The following is an 18283-nucleotide window of genomic DNA, read 5'->3' on the forward strand; positions in this document are numbered from 1 at the left end:
GCCGGTGTAAGCCGAAATCTGAGCCAATCAGTTAGGAAGCGCTCCTGCGAGTGACGTCAATCGCCACTGCTGTTTCATTCTTTGTAAAATGTCTGATGGAAAGTTATACGACATATTGGGAGTTTCTAGAAATGCCAGTGAACATGAAATTAAAAAGGTACGTCAGAGTGTATGTACCGTCGCGCAATTGTACTATAGCCAGCAATTTGCGACGGAGTCAGATTTGTTGCTGGGAAATTCTCGATGCTAGCCCTACTCTGCGAATAAGCCTACCATTCGCCTCATTGTCGTTATTCAGTTATTGAAAGTTCCGGAAAGAATTACATATTAGAATATAATCTACGCGCTGGCGAATGTCATCTCTTCAAATCTGTGTGTACTGCGTAGCTTGATTACGTATCTCACTCGGATTAGTGAGTATACCGGTAGTTTATAGCGCGATTTTTGCATTTACTGCATGAGTGCAGAATGTATTTGTTCCCTGATAGATATACTGTGTTGCTCTCGCACACAGCCAATACATTCTTAATTGATTTAAAGTTTTTATGCGACGTCATGATATTTTCGATTCATCCTAGGCCTACAGAAAACTGGCTAAAGAGTACCACCCAGACAAGAATCCTCAGGAGGGAGAAAAGGTATTGTTAAGGAATTACATGCGTGATACTGCAAATAGTTGCACTGATAGAGTTTGCAATAATTTTTACGCACTCAAACAAGTAGCGATGAATACAGTCTAAGGCATCTCACAGCCTGCGCTTGTATGCGAGTATGCAAGTTATCGACCTATAGACAGACAAATGCTCGCGTTTTTGTTGTAAAGAGATACATTTTGCATTTACGTGCATGCGTGTACAATGAGAAAAAGTGAAATTGTTCTTTAAAGATTTTCAAAAGGGAATTTCGGTATCTTGCTCATCTCTGTACACCCATTTAGTTATCATATTGCCAGTGCAGTGCCCATTTACCAACATGACAATCACCTCTTGCTGTATCCAACTATGGCGGTGCGTATGCTGTGCATTAATCATCAGATTATCGGAAAGCAAGTATTGCATATGCAAGTGAATTCAGTTCTGAGAATGGAAAATACTAATATTTTTGTTTAGGAGCAGCATATAGAAGTTTTCTTCAGAAACGTACATGCATGTTACATTCGCTCCATAATGAAGGTGCCTGAGCGGTGGGCAGAAGACCGAGAAAACACAACACGATGGAGGCACCGGAATGAAGGCACCTTCATTGTGGAGTGGATCCGCCAGCTAACCTGTGTTCTATGCCATTTTAACGTTGCATTAGATGTGTGTGTCATAAGCTTTAGTTTTGTCATGCTACAGTGGAGGTTGCAGTCTTGTACAAGTTGAACAACTGCAAGTTCTACACATGAGTATATGTTCTAGACCACCATATTTCAAAAAAGGTTTGCTGATAATTAAGAACTTATACCCCTGTCACACGGCAAATTTGAATGTCATTCCCAGCGAATGATGTTCGCACTCAATGACATTCGTTTCATGTCACACGGTGAAATCAAATGGCAATACATGCGAATGATATTCGCCCAGTGAATGAGTTTGGGGAACTCATTCGCTTTTCTCTCTCGCACCGACAGCGTACCCTCGCAGTAGAGAGGTATCAAAAACAACGATAAGCCGTTCGAAGAAATGAAAGACGAATGAAAAGTTGTACTTCAATATTTTATCACGAATTTGATAACTTTTGACACCAAGGAAGGAAGGCTAAACACTGTTTTTCGGAGAACTACCCTTGTTCCCAGACGCCACGTTGCCAAGTACGGTGCAGATAGGCTTCTTAGTTGTCTTTGCTTGTGGTGCTTAGCCAATTAAGCGTCTTTGAAAAGGCAACGATTTTGTTAAATAATATAATGTTTCGCTAGTTTCGAGCAAAAGAAATAAAAATATAACTAATGTATCTGTATAATGCTTCAGATGTTCGGCCCTGGTGTCTTAATTATCGACACTGACATCATTTGCGAATGACATTTTGTTTCTTTGTGTAGCTCGATGTAAGACAAACGAATGACATTCGGTGCGATTGTCATTCGCTGGGAATGCCATTCAGTTTGCCGTGTGACAGGGGTAGAAGTCTTACTACCTTGCACAACATTGTGGTGCTAGGTAAATTTTTCTTGGTTACGAGAGACTATTCGGGGGGTTGTTTCTACTGTCACCCCTTAGGTACAGGATCTTCCTGTAGAGTTTATTATTTGTCCATCGTTTATTACTCGTTGCAAGAAATATGTAAACCAAAACGAATAATCACTTGGGGGGGAAAAAAATATCACTAATTATTGGTTAATTGGTTTCGATTAAAGAAACAAGTAAATGACTCGACGTATTTGAAATTAAAAATTACAGATTAAGATGGCTTCTATGGCTGCACGCAGAGAAACAGATACTCATGGAACGATGCGACAGCACCAGAGGACACATGTTTCGCCGTGTTTGCGGCTCGTCAGCTCTGGGTAGCTGCGCATCGTTCGGAATTGGCTGAGCGACCCCTGGTTTGCCAATTCCGAACGATGCGCAGCTACCCAGCGCTGACGAGCCGCAAACACGGCGAAACACGTGTCCTCTGGTGCTGTCGCATCGTTCCATGAGTACCTGTTTCTCTGCGTGCAGCCATAGAAGCCATCTTAATCTGTAATTTTGAATTTCAAACACGTCTAGTGTCATTTACTTGTTTCTTTAATGGCTTTTTTCCTCTCATTATAATTCACTGGCTTGTACTGTGGCATTGAGGAGTGCTCAGTCACCCTCCCAGGTGTATATCGCTCGCTGAGCGACCCCTGGTTTGCCAATTCCGAACGATGCGCAGCTACCCAGAGCTGACGAGCCGCAAACACGGCGAAACACGTATCCTCTGGTGCTGTTGCATCGTTCCATGAGTATTTGAAATCCATGAGTATTCCATGAGTCGTTGAAGGTTCAGATCGCTACAGTGTAGGTGGTGAAAGCATCCGAAGTAAAACTTAGCAGATGGGATTTTTATTTAATTAACGAGTGCTGTATATGCAAATGAGCCTCTCGGCGGTTAGCTTTTGGCCATGTTTCAACCATATTTACTAAAAATAATATTTTTCCGTTGTGTCAACTGTTTCTGAATTATTCAGCTGGGGGATTTTCATGAAACATCCGGTATAGGGTGTCCCATGTGAGGTGACCCAAGCTTTAATGAAAAGAACTTATATCACACACAAATGAAACTGGCTGCCTATTATTGGAAATCGTCTCGCGCAAATTAAGATATTTTATGTTTTGCTTCCAGCTAAGTAACAGATGGTTTGTGGAATCTTTTAATGATCAGAATCTCACAGATTACTGTGCTGCTTCATAGCAAGGTCCCTCCTGCAATATTTCTTCCCTTCAAGCACCACAAAAAGCATAGACATCACACTACCTAGGTGTGCCATTTTGCTGCACATTTCGTAAACTTACCCTCCTCGATGTGTGAATTGCATGATGTTATTGGTTGGGTTCTAATATATGCCCTACCCTGTACTCTCAAAATCTGAGGCAGAGTGACATGTTGCAGAAAACAACCACATGTTTGATATGCTTCATCAGCATTTCGCTACCTGTGTGTTGGTATAGCATCTGGTTCACTGTGTGTGCATACTTTGGTAGCATATTTTAACCTCAATCTATGAGAGAGAGTTCTGCTGAATCTTTCTTGTGGTATAATGCAGCAGCTCCAGGGCTTTTATTGTGATTGAATTGCCGAGTAAAACTTAGCACCGTCTGTCAAGAACAGCCTGATAGGTAAAATACCTTTTTGTGGCACTAACAATGTGCATTTGTATGGCACTTAACTCTGTAGGGAAGATGCATTTGTGATGAAGCTGACTTGTATGTGGGCAGTATTCAGCTGCCAAACAGTGGGCATTTCTTATGCTTGCATTTAGTATGCTGTTGCTATACAATCAGTCAAAAATCATTTCTGTGCGTTCACAGCTGTTCCTTTGTTATTTCATTCCACAGTTCAAGGAAATTTCTTATGCATATGAAGTTTTGACAGATCCACGAAAGCGAGAGATCTACAACACCTACGGTGTAAATGGACTCAAAGAGGGTGGTCATGACGGTAGGTTTTCTTTACATTTGTATTGCTTTGGTGTTCATGAACTGTATCCAGTACTTTGATGGAAGTTGTGCTTGTATATCAGTATTGCTATTTCTCACTGTGATGTCATAATGAGTTGTGTACCATGGGTATCTAACATTGTGTGCAAGGTTTTGAGCGGCAAATGCGGCACTACTGCAACATTCTCAGTACACTTTTGTTGTACTGTGGCATGTGACATATTTGTCACCTTGGTTTAATACACATCACCTTGCTTATCAGTTATTGCTTTCTGCTCTCTAACAATGCTCTGTATGGATGTTACATGCATTTGCATCCCACTGGCTGAACATTGTTTTCCATTTTAATATGACTATGTGGTGTGTGCTTTTCTTTTTGTTTTTTCTTAAGTGCTGAATTGAGGGGTTTTAATGTGTTTGACCAAGAGGCCAAGTATCATGCCGTTGCTAGGATTTTAAACTTGCATCTCAACAATGGAAGCTATACTGCAACGATTTCTTGCGTGGTATAGCTGTGTGCTATAGCTGTCTGTCCTATGTGTTGAAAGGCCACGTAAGGTGTGGTTTCAAGGTGTATTCTCGTAACAGGAAGGTGAACATTTGTGCACTGCGTCGTCATGTGCACCGTGTTCGTTTTCTGGTGCTCTGCTGTGCCACGAAAGGAAGTATAAAAAGGAGAGAAAGATCTCTTTCTTACAAGAAGCTTAACAACACAAGTGTGGTCTCACAGAAGCAACAGCAATGATTACACATTTTATAAGTTTTGCAGCAAAGATCTGGGCTTTATTATTTCGAATGTACTGAGCTTTCAGAGTATATTTCCCACTGAATCATTTTGTCACACACGTTTCCATATATTCTCTTTCCTGAATTGCAATAACATATTGCAACTGTGTGTGGATTTTCTAAAAGTGGGCTTTGGACAATATTGAGGTTTTTCCACTTCATTTGCTTCACCATGCATACTTGTACATGCTTGCTGAAGCACTGGAAGCCACAATTATTTGTTCAGTAATGCTTCACTCTTGCTATTATCTGTAGCAGTCCTGATTGCGCACATTTCAATGTTTCATGCATTTTTTTTCTTTCATTTCGCTGCTATCTTATTTTGAATTCAGCTACTTCTCATCATTTGCTGCCATCTTATCCAGTGTGTGTTCTCTTGAGTCAACATGTTGCACAGCCACATGATGCCCACACTGATTTCCCTAAACCTATGAGAGAGAAAAAGGAACTAAAGTGGGATGCTTTTTTGTTTTCTGCAATCGTGGATAAGAAGACCAACATTTGCACTAAGAATGCATGCTGACTTGACTTTTGCTGGGAGCATGCAAGTATAGTGGAATCTTGTCTATATTCGGGCAACTCGAGAGCTGCAGGCGCAATGGTGTAGTCCGCACATTGAGAGTGGGGCATACAGAAGGTGGCGGACGCTATGCAGACGGGGAAAGCAATACATATGTTTTGTTAGCGCGAATATTTTTTTGCTTTGGACACATGCAAACGTGCTCGATGTGCGTAGTCTCCTACGGGTGTTTTTGCAACATGATCAGTATACAAGCAAGAGTTTGAAGCAAGCGGGTGCACTACGTTGTGGCTCAGAGGTGTTATGCACCCACCTAAACCAATGAAGTAGGTATAAAGGGTGTTCCTAGGTGGAGACGTATTATTGTAGTTACTGTCCCACCTGTTGTGAAATTAATTCCGTAGTGTCGTTTCACCTAAATAACGTTTTGATGACGAGGGTCCATGATGGAGCTCTTTGTGAGTTTTCATGTTTCTCAATGGTTTGTTCTGCTAGTTGTGGGTAGTAATATGAACACACTCAGAATCTTTGAAAAATTGCACCGTTATATAATGTCCATTTTATTACTGAGTATATATTTACAACATGGGCTTTCTTTTCAGCTGGTTTTCCAGCTGATGACATCTTCTCGCACATTTTTGGTGGCAGCCCTTTTGGTGGCATGTTTGGAGGAATGGATGGTTCCTCTCGGAGACGGAGACATAGGGGTGAAGACACTGTGCATCCTCTACGGTGAGTAAATTAGACATGGCACGTTTACTTGTGTTCAGCTTTTGCAGGTGCCTATGGTGTCATTATTCAGTATTCTAGCAGCCTTGTCAGTGATCCAGCTGTGTCCCAGAAGCACAGCTGAATTGCTGCGGTTGTGTGGGATTCCTGTTGCATTATCAAGTTTTCATGGTTGCACAACTGAACGCTTTCACATTTTTCTTGTTAACCTGGTTTTGTTTCGTACTGTTCCAATGTACATTCAGAGTTACATTAGAAGACATCTACAATGGAAAGACTATCAAACTTCAGGTGGATCATACTGTCATCTGTAAAGGCTGTGATGGGTATGTATGCTTCTGCTTTGTAGTTACTTTGTCACAAATGTCATCTGATAATGAAGTATAGATTTAAAAACGTATTTACTTTTTATTGAATATGTTTTTGTTTCTATGCTTGTGATATCCTTTGCCATAATAACTCCAAAATTTGCCATTTGCCATTTTTCTTTTTTTAACGGAGATGGAAAGCAAATTCCTACTACAATGGTACTAGCTGAAAAGAAAAACAGCGAAAACTGTTGTTTCGAGATTCGTATATTGTCGACCACGCTCAGTTCTTTGTCAAATTAATGCAAGAAGCAGTGGAAGAAAACTGACCCACCCCTTCATCTCCCTTTTCCATGCTACTGCTGATAAGGCGGGACAACAATTTGTGCATCTTCAAACGCCAGTTTTCTCAAGCTTATTCCAGCTATGAACCATTTAGAAGGGAATGTATTTTGTCATGGAATGGGGTAAATCCAACATGCCATAGGTGGAGTGTTTTTGATCTGCCAGAGGGGGCTGGGGCACAACGCCCCCCAAATGCAAGCACTTCAGGTTGCCTGGTACTCACCTCCCTTTGATGCACAGAGATCGGGATGAGTGTCCGGAATTCCCTGTTACGGGGAAAAAAATTTTGCGGGATTTGCATGTTCCCTTACATGAAGCATGTGATTCCTAGGATATCCCTTGAGTATCAGCTATGTAGACTTCTTGAAGGGGGACGGGCCCCCATGATATAGTTTGGGGGCTCAGGCCCCCAATCCTCTCCCGCAGTCAGTGCCTATGCAGCATGTGCTTTCTGTTCCTGGCAAAAAAACTTGACATTGGCTTGCCAAATTTTGGTGTTCAATTCAGAAAACGAAATTTCTTGAGACCAAAAATTGATCCAAGTACTCGTATGTCATGGCAAAAGTTTGCCGAAGATAAACACTGTTGATCCCATAATTTTCAGACAAGTAAATTTTTAAATACATTTTTGTGACATGTTAGGTGAAACACCCTGTGTGCGCATGTGTGTGTGTGTGCACGCACACATACATATGCCCCTGCTTCTAAGCTTTGTTCCCATTGCTTAGTTTGTACTGCTGTGCTAGTCGGTGCTGACATTGAGTAACACGATTGATGAAGTCCTGAATGAGTAATGGATCCTTCTGTGCTTCAACCCTATTTTGTCTGTAGTACAGTTTCCTTGATGTAATACAATAACAGCTGAACATTTTTCAGGATGGGAGGCAGGGCAGGAGCAAACTTCAAATGTTCAAGTTGCCGAGGCAGGGGTATCAAGATCACTTTTAAGCAGCTGGGTCCCAACATGATGCAACAAATGCAATCTGCCTGCTCTGAATGCCGAGGAGAAGGTATGAGTGTGTGAATGCGTGAAAACGAATGTAAAATAGCCAAGGTGGAGTCAAGGCCGTGTTCTCATTTTGTGGTCTCCCTTTCTTGTGATCGAATTTCACTTTTTTTGTGTTACAGGAGAGATAATAAATGAGAAAGATGCATGCAAGACCTGTAAGGGGCGCAAGGTTGTAAAAGAGACGAAGGTCCTTGAAGTACACGTCGACAAAGGCATGCGGGACAGTGAACGCATAGTGTTCAAGGGAGAGGGTGATCAACAGGCAAGTCTTATACTTCCACTGTTGCATGTTTAAAAGTGGGGGAAACAAAAAAATTACACAAATTTTGTGCACATTCTCCAAGCTGTTTGTTCATTATAATATCCGTGCTTAAATTTTCTTTTGCTGTGGCAGGTTGTCAGCTGCCTCAGACACCGTGTACCAGAAGCCATTTTACTACAGATAAATGTTGGTGGTTCAAATTAGCATGTTTCATGCAGCATATTTTTTCGGAGGGGGCTGCTCGACTTAAAGCTCCTGTCTCTCTTTTGAACATGTGGCTATAGAAAATGTACCACAGATGCAGTTACAAATGATGACTGTGTAATTAAAGGACAACAGAAGCGAAAATATACTACAAAGCTGTTTACCTCATATTGTGGTGTGTACAGTCAAACTCCTTTATAACGAACTTCAGGAGACCGCAGAAAATCTTCGTTGTAAAGGTAACTTCGTAAAACGGTTGTTTCAAAGGAAAAATGCCTCAAAATGATAGCAATCTTTTTATTGGTAGAATTTCGTTGCTCTGATCAAAACGCACCTCAGATATTTAACCTACAATAGACATGGAACCTTATCTCTGCTTTGACATTTTTATCCCCCTCGCAACAATAAACCGTGAAGCTGTTTGACGAAAACAGTGACCTGAACACATAGAGGGAACATACCAGGACAGCTTCTGGGAACATTACGCGACACCATTTTGTAAAGTCGGCTTCACCTAACGCCTGTGTGCTTTAGGAGAAGCTCGCGTTACGAACGTGCGACTCGCGGGTAAAAAGCATGTGTTGGGCCTTTTGAATCATTTCGCGAATTTCAGCAGCGTACGCCAAAAACGAAGACACAAAAGCGCTACGATCGGCCTCTTTCACTGACAGTAATGGAAAATGAACAGTCACTGTCTATTTTCTTGCCTCAATTTTTATTTTGGTTTAATTCATTTGATACAAATTTGTTCCGCGACTATCCTTGAGTTTGCTGACCAAGAGCGAGGGAGGCTCAGCCTCCTGGATGCCGGCCAATAGGAGGACGCAGAGGGCAGGCACTTCCCAAGCCTCTGCTCTCGCCTATGAGAGGGCGCAGCATTACCGTTCTTTCGCGTGTCGGACCTCGTATGCTCCTTGCAAGCCTGCCCATAAGAAGCAGGTCACACAGTCGAGGTCCACAAATCCCGACTGCGCCTCACCCACGTGAGCAAGTCATCCAGTTCGACAAATGCCAGGAGGATGAACACCTGTTTTCTCTCCCCGCCTTTCATGACACCCGCGGAACCGTCATCTGCGGTGCCGAGTGCGCCGAGTTGGAATGAGAAACACTCTCAATTCGACATTTGCTTGCAAAACTTCGTTGTAAAGGTTGCGAATTTCACCCTACCGACTTCAGAATCACTTAGTTATTTCGGTACATTCGTTATAAATTAATTTGTTATAAATGTCCGAAGTATACATTGAATCCTATGGGCGCCTGACCAGACCGCAAAAGACGTTCGTTATAACGGTCTTTTCGTTATAAAGGCGTTCGTTGTAAAGGAGTTTGACTGTACCAAAAAACGCAGAATTCGACTGAGATTTACGTATATTGGGTGAAATGCCAGCCTAATCTCGATATAAAATGAGCTGCGGAGCGCTATGAGCCCCTGGTGTGCGCCGCCGCGCCACTGTAGCAGACCACGGAAATGACGCACATTTCCTCCTGTTGAAGTTCCGCAACAAAACATTTGTGCATGCTGGTGAAAAGTCTCCTGACTGTGCCACAGCATTTGTCCGACTTCCTTTCGGCAACGGGAGGTCAATGTATTTTTTGGGCAAACGATGCAAGGACGGACAGCACATGCACAGCGTCAAACTTCAAGTGATGTTTATTACAATGACAACCTTACCGAGACCGGCCCCGAAATCCTTTGCAACAAAAGTGACATCATTCTCTCCAAGGGTGAGAGACTTGTTGCTCACATTGTTGGTTGTCTCCTCTTGCTTTCACGCAGAGTATGTTTCACCAAATCCAACACACTCTACTACATAGTCTGTCTGTCATTTCCGAAAGACTGGAAACTTATCCTGTCCATGAATCCGTCTAAGCCCACTTGGAGACGGCAAGTAGTGCGCGGCACATTTTGTTGCTCACACATGTGCTCATTAGCCTTCCGTATTCTCGTGGAAACGGAAGACAGAAATTTTCACCTTCACTTGGCATTTAGGTGTCTGATCAGTGTGATTCCTGCTACTGATAACAAAAAATAGGTACGAACCCCTAAATCATTGGAGACTGTGGTTTATCCAGGTCGTCCCCCCCCCCCCCCCCCCCCCCACACACACGATGTTTGGCAACACCCCCTTTTTTTCCTGTGTATTACTGTTGCAATGTAACCCCTAATTTTTTCGCAACACCCCCCGAGCTTGCGGTTCAGGATAAACTACTGATCGGAGACGTCGCCTTCAGGCTCCCACGAGAACTCCTATTTTGATGCGTCGTTCAAAATTTGCCGTGTTTAACACCGTTCACCAGGCATCCGCCTACTGGAGCTCAAGTAATATCTGACCTCACGCGCCCCGCGGGAGATCGTGTCGGGCGGACTGCCCAGCGGGCATGTAATCGTCAAAATTATGCCCACCCGTATAATACCGTACTCACAAAATACTGGTGGCACCATAATTCTACGTAAAGTTTACACCTTGTTTAGTCCTTTTCTTTCAATCGCCAAATTTCATTTCTGTTGTCCTTTAAGTTTAAAATGCATCTGATAATTCAAGGATTTTACTCTTTCCTTTCTTCGAATCAGCGAAAAACGTCGAGGGTACATCACCCCCAGCACATCAAATACTCGAAGGAAATATAGTATTGCGGGGATGTCCCCTTCCCGCATTTCTTTGTCCAATCAACACCATACGAGGGGAGCTCCTACTTGGCTGTGGCGCGTAGAGATACACCTTGCCGAGACACACATTCTGTACGCACTGTGAGTGGAGCAGTACAGGCCAATTGCGGATGTGTGCGCACAAGGAGCTAGAGCAGTGTTGGGACCATTATAATAGTGCTGTTGTGTGATTATGAAGTCCATCTCTTGTATCGTATCTTCTACAATACTCCTCCTTACAAAAATACGATTTGAAGTGGAACAGTTCTTGTTACAAATCTACATCATCTTCATTGGTAGATTAGATATTTCGTCATTTTGACGTGCAGAATATTGTGAGGTGTGTGAAATCACACACCTCACAGTCTGCGCGCATCGCAAAATAGCGAGTAATCGTACTTCTTGCATTGCAGTACGAGTGTAATCGAACTAATGAGCATTGAGTATAGAATATTACCTGCTCCCAGTAGCCTGTGAAACCCACATACACCAACCCCTTTGGAGCCCTTTTAATATTTATGACTTGAAGTGAACTGTAGCATCATGAGTTTGACGCATTAAAGTGGCACTAAAATGCAAAAACAACTCGTTCTCAAATGAAAGTCAGTGTTTCATCTAGTATCATGCAAGCAAAATTAGTTCATATAGTGCTACCATTTAGAAGAAAAACACAATTAAACCAGAGCGTCTTTTGCGGCAACCAATGGGATCCCCAGGAAGCAAAGATTGGCGGCATCCAATCAGACAGAAAGCAGGAGAAGCGCGTATGCCTATCCTGTGTGTGTGTGGATTTGGAACGGGTTCGGCCATAGTGTTGTGTACACTTGCGGCATGATGTGCATTGCTGTATTTTTCAATACCGATTTACTCAATTGTAGCCCACAATAGTGATCGAAAATGTTCTAGTGCCAACAATTATCTTCACGTCCTTCGGACGACACCAGTCCTCTTCGCAAGTCCCACTATATTTTTCGCTGGAACTGCTCCACGTCATGGCAAGCGCAGCATGAACTCAACCGATGTATACCCGATGCACGAGCTGAAGTGACGTTTGCTGCATAGTGGTGTGGCAAGAAAGTGTCCGGCATAATTGTGATCGTAGCTTTGTAATGGAATCAAAGTTTTGAACAAGTGCAAAATTAACATAGCGTGTAACATAATTTGAAATGAGCTTGTGTGAACATTTTAGTGCCCATTTAAGCTTACCCTAGTCCTAGCATCTAATAGACAAATTTAGGAAATCCCATGATGCTTATTTGGCGCTGTGCACTATGGGAGCCCCAAGGAGAATCCGAAACCCAGATGGTTCCACTTTTCTCCCTCCCCTGGTCTGCCTCCGGCGTCTCCGGTTCAAATGTACGGACACATGTGCAGCAGCCGAGGGGAGGGAGAAACACAGAACCATCTGGGTTTCGGTTTCTCCTTGGGGCTGTACTCTCCTATAGTGCACCGCGCCCGATAAGCATCATGGGAGTTCCTGAATTCGTCTATTGAATAAATAGAGTACACTGAGGGATGCTGCAGCTGAAAATAGTTTTTTTAATCCTTTACAGATTTTTTGGAAAAAAACTGAGTAGCGATTGTGCCATTTTTGTGGGCAGGTTATGCGGCCAGGCGGACATGTTGTGGGAAAGAGCATGTAACTGCTGGTCTAATTACCCAAAATTCATTGCCTTTTAATTACTAAATGCAAGACAGCAGAATTGGAGGTAATCATTATTTGAATCTGCCGTTTGTTTGTTTGTAAGAAGAAAAAAAAACCTGAAAGTAGCAAGTACTCTGTACTCCAAACTTTGGTATGCAAATGAGGCAACACCAGAACTAAGCACTTCTTGAGCGCAGAAACTACATCGCTTCAGCTTATCTGGGCCGGAAAGCGGTCTATATGGCCAACAGATCCGCGTTTATCTCATCCAGCGCGATCGCTACAAAATATGTGGTGCTCAGACGTGAACACCTTTTCCCTCTTTGTGCTCGAGAAGTGCGTGGTTTCAGTTTCGGCTCATTTGCATAGCGAAATTTGTTGCTTTATATGTCAAAGTACCTGCTTGTTTCAGGATATTTAAAAAAGGGGATTACGGTAATTATATAATGGCTGACTCCAATTCTGATATCTTGTATTTCTCCGAAAACATCTGATTAATAAGAAAATAATTTGAGGTTATTATAGTCGTCCAGTAGTTGCATGCTCTTTCCCACAAGGCCGGCCTCGTTGGCTCAGTCGGTAGCGCGTCCGCTTGTTGATCCGAAGATTGCGGGTTCAAACCCAGCCGAGGGCGGTGGTAACTTGGTGGAAGGGTACAAGTTGCTTAGACATGCCGTCTTCCGCGAAGGGCGTTAAATATGGTGTGCTGTGTGTAGAAATTTTGCCGCACATTAAAGAACCCTCAGGTGGGCAAAATTGATCCACAGACCGAACCACTGTGGCATCGGTCATGATCACCATTGTCTCATGATGTAAAGCCCCGAATTATTATAATAATTATTATATTTCCCACAGGATGTCCAGCTGGCCGCATAACCAACCTGTGAAAACCACATCTAGGTAGCTCTCATAGCTTTATCATAAAAATTCTGTAAGGGATAAAAAAATGCCCTGTGTAGTAAAGATGATAGGGTAGTGTTCAGGAGATATTTATCGCATCTATTTATTATGTGTTTGAGGCTATTTGATGTAATCTCTCTGAAGATTAATCACTGATGATTTTGTACTGATTATGACAAGATTTTTAAAAAAGACAGTTGAATGAGTGTTGAATAACGATGATGCAGAATACTGAAGATCGTGTGGTTTTTTGCAAACTTCACAATGCCATGTTTGCATTGGATTGCTACCATTGCAGAAAGTTGAGGAGTTGAGCTAGTGCTGCATTACTGTCTGTTAACTAGTTCAGAAATATTCTGCAGTAACATTTGGCAGCCTTCTATGAATAGCATTTAAATGTTGCACGCTTGTTTGTTGCCTGCAGCCAGGAACTGAGCCAGGGGATGTCGTTATCATCCTTCAAACAAAGTCCCATGATCTGTTCCACCGCGAAGGGAATGACCTGTACATGACCCACACACTAACGTTGACGGAAGCACTCTGTGGCTTTGAGCTGATCCTGAAGCACCTTGATGGTCGTGACATTGTCATCAGGCATCCCCCTGGATCTGTCATTGAGCCTCGTGAGTATTGCACTGCTATTACAAATGCACACATGACAACATGTAACAATACATGTACATACATAAATGTTTTCTTGCGATGTGTGAGGGGCCAAAATTCAATTGCATTGAGTAATGGTCAAAACAGTCACTGAAGAGTCAGTTTTGGAAATGGTTGTTCACTCTTAGTTCTTACCGACATGCATAAGCTTTTAGATAATTACCAAATGAGGTAATGACAGGACTACTATTTTTGTGCATTTTATAATTAGGGCTTCTCGTTTTTTGGCAACTATCCTTTCTAAAGTATTAAGAGTTAGGATGAAGATAGGTGAAAAAGAGAATTTATCCTGTTACATAATGATGTTATAAGCCAACTTAAATTTCTATTACTGTAGTTTAGTTTTGTGCCCATTTTTACCACATTTTGGAACGTCTCAAAAAGTATAATCATCAAAAACGAGAAATCTACTTATAATGTACAAGTGCACTACCATATTTGCCCGCACAGTTTGCGCACTTTTTATCACCCAAAAAGTGGGGAAAAGTTTCACTGCATCGTGCAAATGTGAAAGCGATAGTGGCCTACCACGCCTACTGGGGAACTGGCGACGGTCAGGAGGCAAAATACTGGGCCCACTGCCGCTCACCCGACCAGTGAAATACGGCGAGACACTGCTGGTAGTCTCAGCTGGGTACACTGACAATCAAAAGCATGCAATATTCGCAAAACTTGACAGTGACAGTATTGTCCATAGCATCCGTGAACCATCGTCCGAATGCAGGGCGCAAACTGAACAAAAGTACGGCAGTAACAGCACAAATTGGGAAGCAGGTACTCGCGGAGGACGTGACGAAAACCACGTGGTAAGCAGAACCCAACCGATGCAGTCGCTGAGAGGCACTGGGCGAGATACCTGCGCGCAGATTGCACGATTTTTTCTTTTCTCTATATTTTTTCATGTCAATCTAAGGGTGTGCAATTTATACCAGTAAATACAATGTTTGGATTCTACTAGATTTCTCTATGCACTCCTCAAGTTTGTTTGTGGAAGCCTCATTGGTTGTGCTACAAATAAGGGGGGGGGGGAACAAGTTTGAAATTAACTGTGTCGCAGTTTCACCAATGCCAGTTAACACTTGTACAGAGATTAGACTTCCCTAAACTTTGTATTAATCCTCGACCCTGTGATATGAACTACTCTGTGACCCTGTTAAAGGAGCATGGAAGGCGCGTGGAACATGTATTTTTTTTTACCGTGTGATCTGAACATACTACCTTCAGGAACTGTCCTGCAAAATATTTCCTTTGGGAAGCTCGAATTTCCTGAGCAAAAAATTTGTTTACAAGAATGCACGCAGCAGCGGCGATCTCGCCCATGCTACTCCTGGCGTGTGGTGACATCAAGTCTGTCAGCACTTTTTATTGACATGCCAAAAATCGTCTGCTAGCGAGCGGGACCGGTTAAGATGTGGGATGGGCGTCGCAAAATGCAACTGCAAAAAGAAAGTAAAAAAAGGCGTGCGCCTCACTATTGGGTGACCCGACTTGACGCGCCGGCTGGCAGTTGAGACCCGCGAGCTTTAAAGCCACATGCTGCTGTCATACCTAATTTCTACTTCTCCTATGTTTTCACTGTCGGTGAAGCCATTAAAGCGAAATGTTTGAACAGTCACCACAACAACCCCCGTATTTGGCTATTCATGCGACCTCTCATCTGTTCACCTCTTATGCACAGAGATATGCTATTTGACACAAAATCTTACCCCGATTTTTAAGACGAGAGCAAATTTGAGAAAGCCATCGTACAAAGCAGTACGTAGTGTTCTTCCACTTTTATTGTACGTGCTATTTCAGTTTTCCTGTGAAAGTAATGATATAGAGTGGTAACTATAACCATAACAAACTGTGTGAACTGTCCTATTGGAATGATAAACTGTTCTCTTTAACAGGTACCTTGAAGGGCATAAGAGGGGAAGGCATGCCCATCTACAGGGACCCCTTTGAGAAAGGCAACCTCTATATCAAGTTTGACGTTACTTTCCCAGAGAACCACTTTGCTGATGAGACTGTTCTTAAGGTGCGTCTTTGTAATCAATCATCTTTCGAAGCATTTGAAATAATTGAAGAAATGTCCATTTGTAGCTCTGCCTCTGTTGTGCTAAACAGTGCTGCTTTGACTTTTAGGAAATTGAATCCCTCATTGGTGACAGACCAGATGCTGTCAAAATTCCAACTGGTGAAAATGTTGAAGAGGTGGACCTCCATGACTATGACCCTAACATGCAAGAAAATCATCAGGCCCGGTCAGAAGCGTACGAAGATGATGACGACCACCAGCGTGGCCCTGGTGTGCAGTGTTCGCACCAGTAACACCCTCTGGTTCAAGTAGATGAGCTGTAACCCTGAAATGCTTATATACACATACTTGCAGGTTGGGAAGTTGCAGAGTCCTGTGACATTTGGTTCTACTAATTGGTTTTAGAATGTCATGTAAGCAAGAGCTGTCGGTTACAATACATTGGCTGTGTTATACAATTACTTCTACATTATATAACATTGTGATGCAGCTATCACCAGCTCTTACACAGGGCACACTTTACTTAAGGGAACAGAGATGGCATACTTGAAGTGGGTAAAAGAATTGAGGAAGTTCCGTGTCAACAATGACTTTTAATTTTGTGTGTTCACTGTGTTGTCTGTAAAACAGGTTGCCTTGCCCTCCCCATCTAATAAAAATGTAAAATTTGATTGTTGCATGCATGCTTTGTATGCTGTGCAGCCAACTAGCCTGCAAATTGGTATTGGCTATACATGCTAGCTATTAAAACCACCAGGTACTTTCCTGTTCCTCTTTTGCGTTCTCCCATTTCTTGTTACCTGTGAACAAATGTGAAGGTATCACAAATGTGCTACATTTACATATAGACCAAAGGTACTGCTCTCAGATTGTTTTTCTCTGCAATTATTTGGGGGGTGGCACCAAAATGGCAGCAGATCTTTCAGTCAATTGGATTCGTACAGTGTGTGCATCTTTGTATTTGGAAATCTGTACTAACTAATAAAACTGCATTGGGCATTGCTCCTTACCTGCAGGTAACTAAATCTGTTTGTTTTATGAACCTAGTTTGGTGTGAATCCTAGTTGTGATGAATTGTAGATAGCTTACAATTGAGTGCAGCAGAACTGCAGCAATACAAATTGGCACACAGTCTTGCATGGACTTCATGACTGCTTACCCCCAGCCAGTGTCAATCAGATCCGTTGAGCACTTCGGCGAATTCACTTGAGCCAACCATGAAAAAATAGTAGTGTTCCAGACTGGTAGGCTACTTTTTGAGGGGGTTAAAGCCACCTACCCCCCCCCCCCCCCCAACTCTCTACGACCCTGGTCCCGAACAAAGCAAAATGGCAAAACGTGCTGTGTTCCATGGAATGTGTTAAAGATGAGTGTATTAGCAGGGTTTGGAATCCAGGGATCAGGATTTTTTTCACAACTATCCCCAGTATGTCGTATAGGACTACATCCACCTGCACAACCATGCTACCACAAATAGGAAAAAAAAAGCATTTCGTTTCCTATTAACCCACTCGTAGGGCAAAACCCGCATCTTATATTCAGCATTTACACTGTGCAGGAATATCGACTTCGCATTGAAATGCGTCTCTTGTCTGCTACAGAGTATATCTTTTGGTTCGTCTCAGGATATTTCCCACAGTTGGCAGTGCACAAGAAGGTATAACGTTGAGCAGTTGTACTTACACGGCCGCGAAAATCAATGACGTTTTTTTGCATCTTCCGCTGGAGTAGTATGGGGGGAATGTCGCTTGTGTGAATACTACATGGAATGGTGTGTTGCTCTTCTCCCGTTATTCATCCACAGTAACTGTTCTGCTCTGGAGAAGCCGAGTCTAGTTTTCTGAAAAGGCTCTCTCCATTTTCTATTTTTACCTTCGAATATATCGTGAGGATCAAAAGAACAAAAAGAGAGATTCTGCAACATTCTGTGTAGCCTTGAGGATGGGAAGACTCCTGATTTCATAGGAGTTTTAATGCTACTTGAGGGCTGTTCTCCACTGTGGCTTGCGTGGTTCACATGAGTCAGCAGCTAACGTCGTGTCGTGCACGACAAGGTTGGTTTGGTTTTGGATTGCAAATGAAATTTTTCGGGGAAGGAATGCTTGAAACAAAGTCTGTAGGACGGCGTTCTTTCCTTTTCAC

The 18283-nt window shown here is 42.7% G+C and overlaps 1 protein-coding gene across 1 annotated transcript; it reads left to right on the plus strand.

Moving 5' to 3' along the window:
- On the plus strand, positions 1–17156 carry LOC135377926 (dnaJ homolog subfamily A member 2-like). Its single transcript, XM_064610695.1, has 10 exons — positions 1–157; positions 579–638; positions 4002–4104; positions 6012–6141; positions 6384–6464; positions 7668–7801; positions 7920–8066; positions 13887–14081; positions 16014–16141; positions 16249–17156. The coding sequence occupies exons 1-10, from the start codon at positions 89–91 to the stop codon at positions 16432–16434; spliced, it is 1233 nt and encodes a 410-aa protein (XP_064466765.1). The 5' UTR covers positions 1–88; the 3' UTR covers positions 16435–17156.
- The last annotated feature ends 1127 nt before the right edge of the window (positions 17157–18283 follow it).

The sequence above is a fragment of the Ornithodoros turicata genome, chromosome 1 (genome assembly GCF_037126465.1).
Source record: "Ornithodoros turicata isolate Travis chromosome 1, ASM3712646v1, whole genome shotgun sequence".
Taxonomy (NCBI): domain Eukaryota; kingdom Metazoa; phylum Arthropoda; class Arachnida; order Ixodida; family Argasidae; genus Ornithodoros; species Ornithodoros turicata.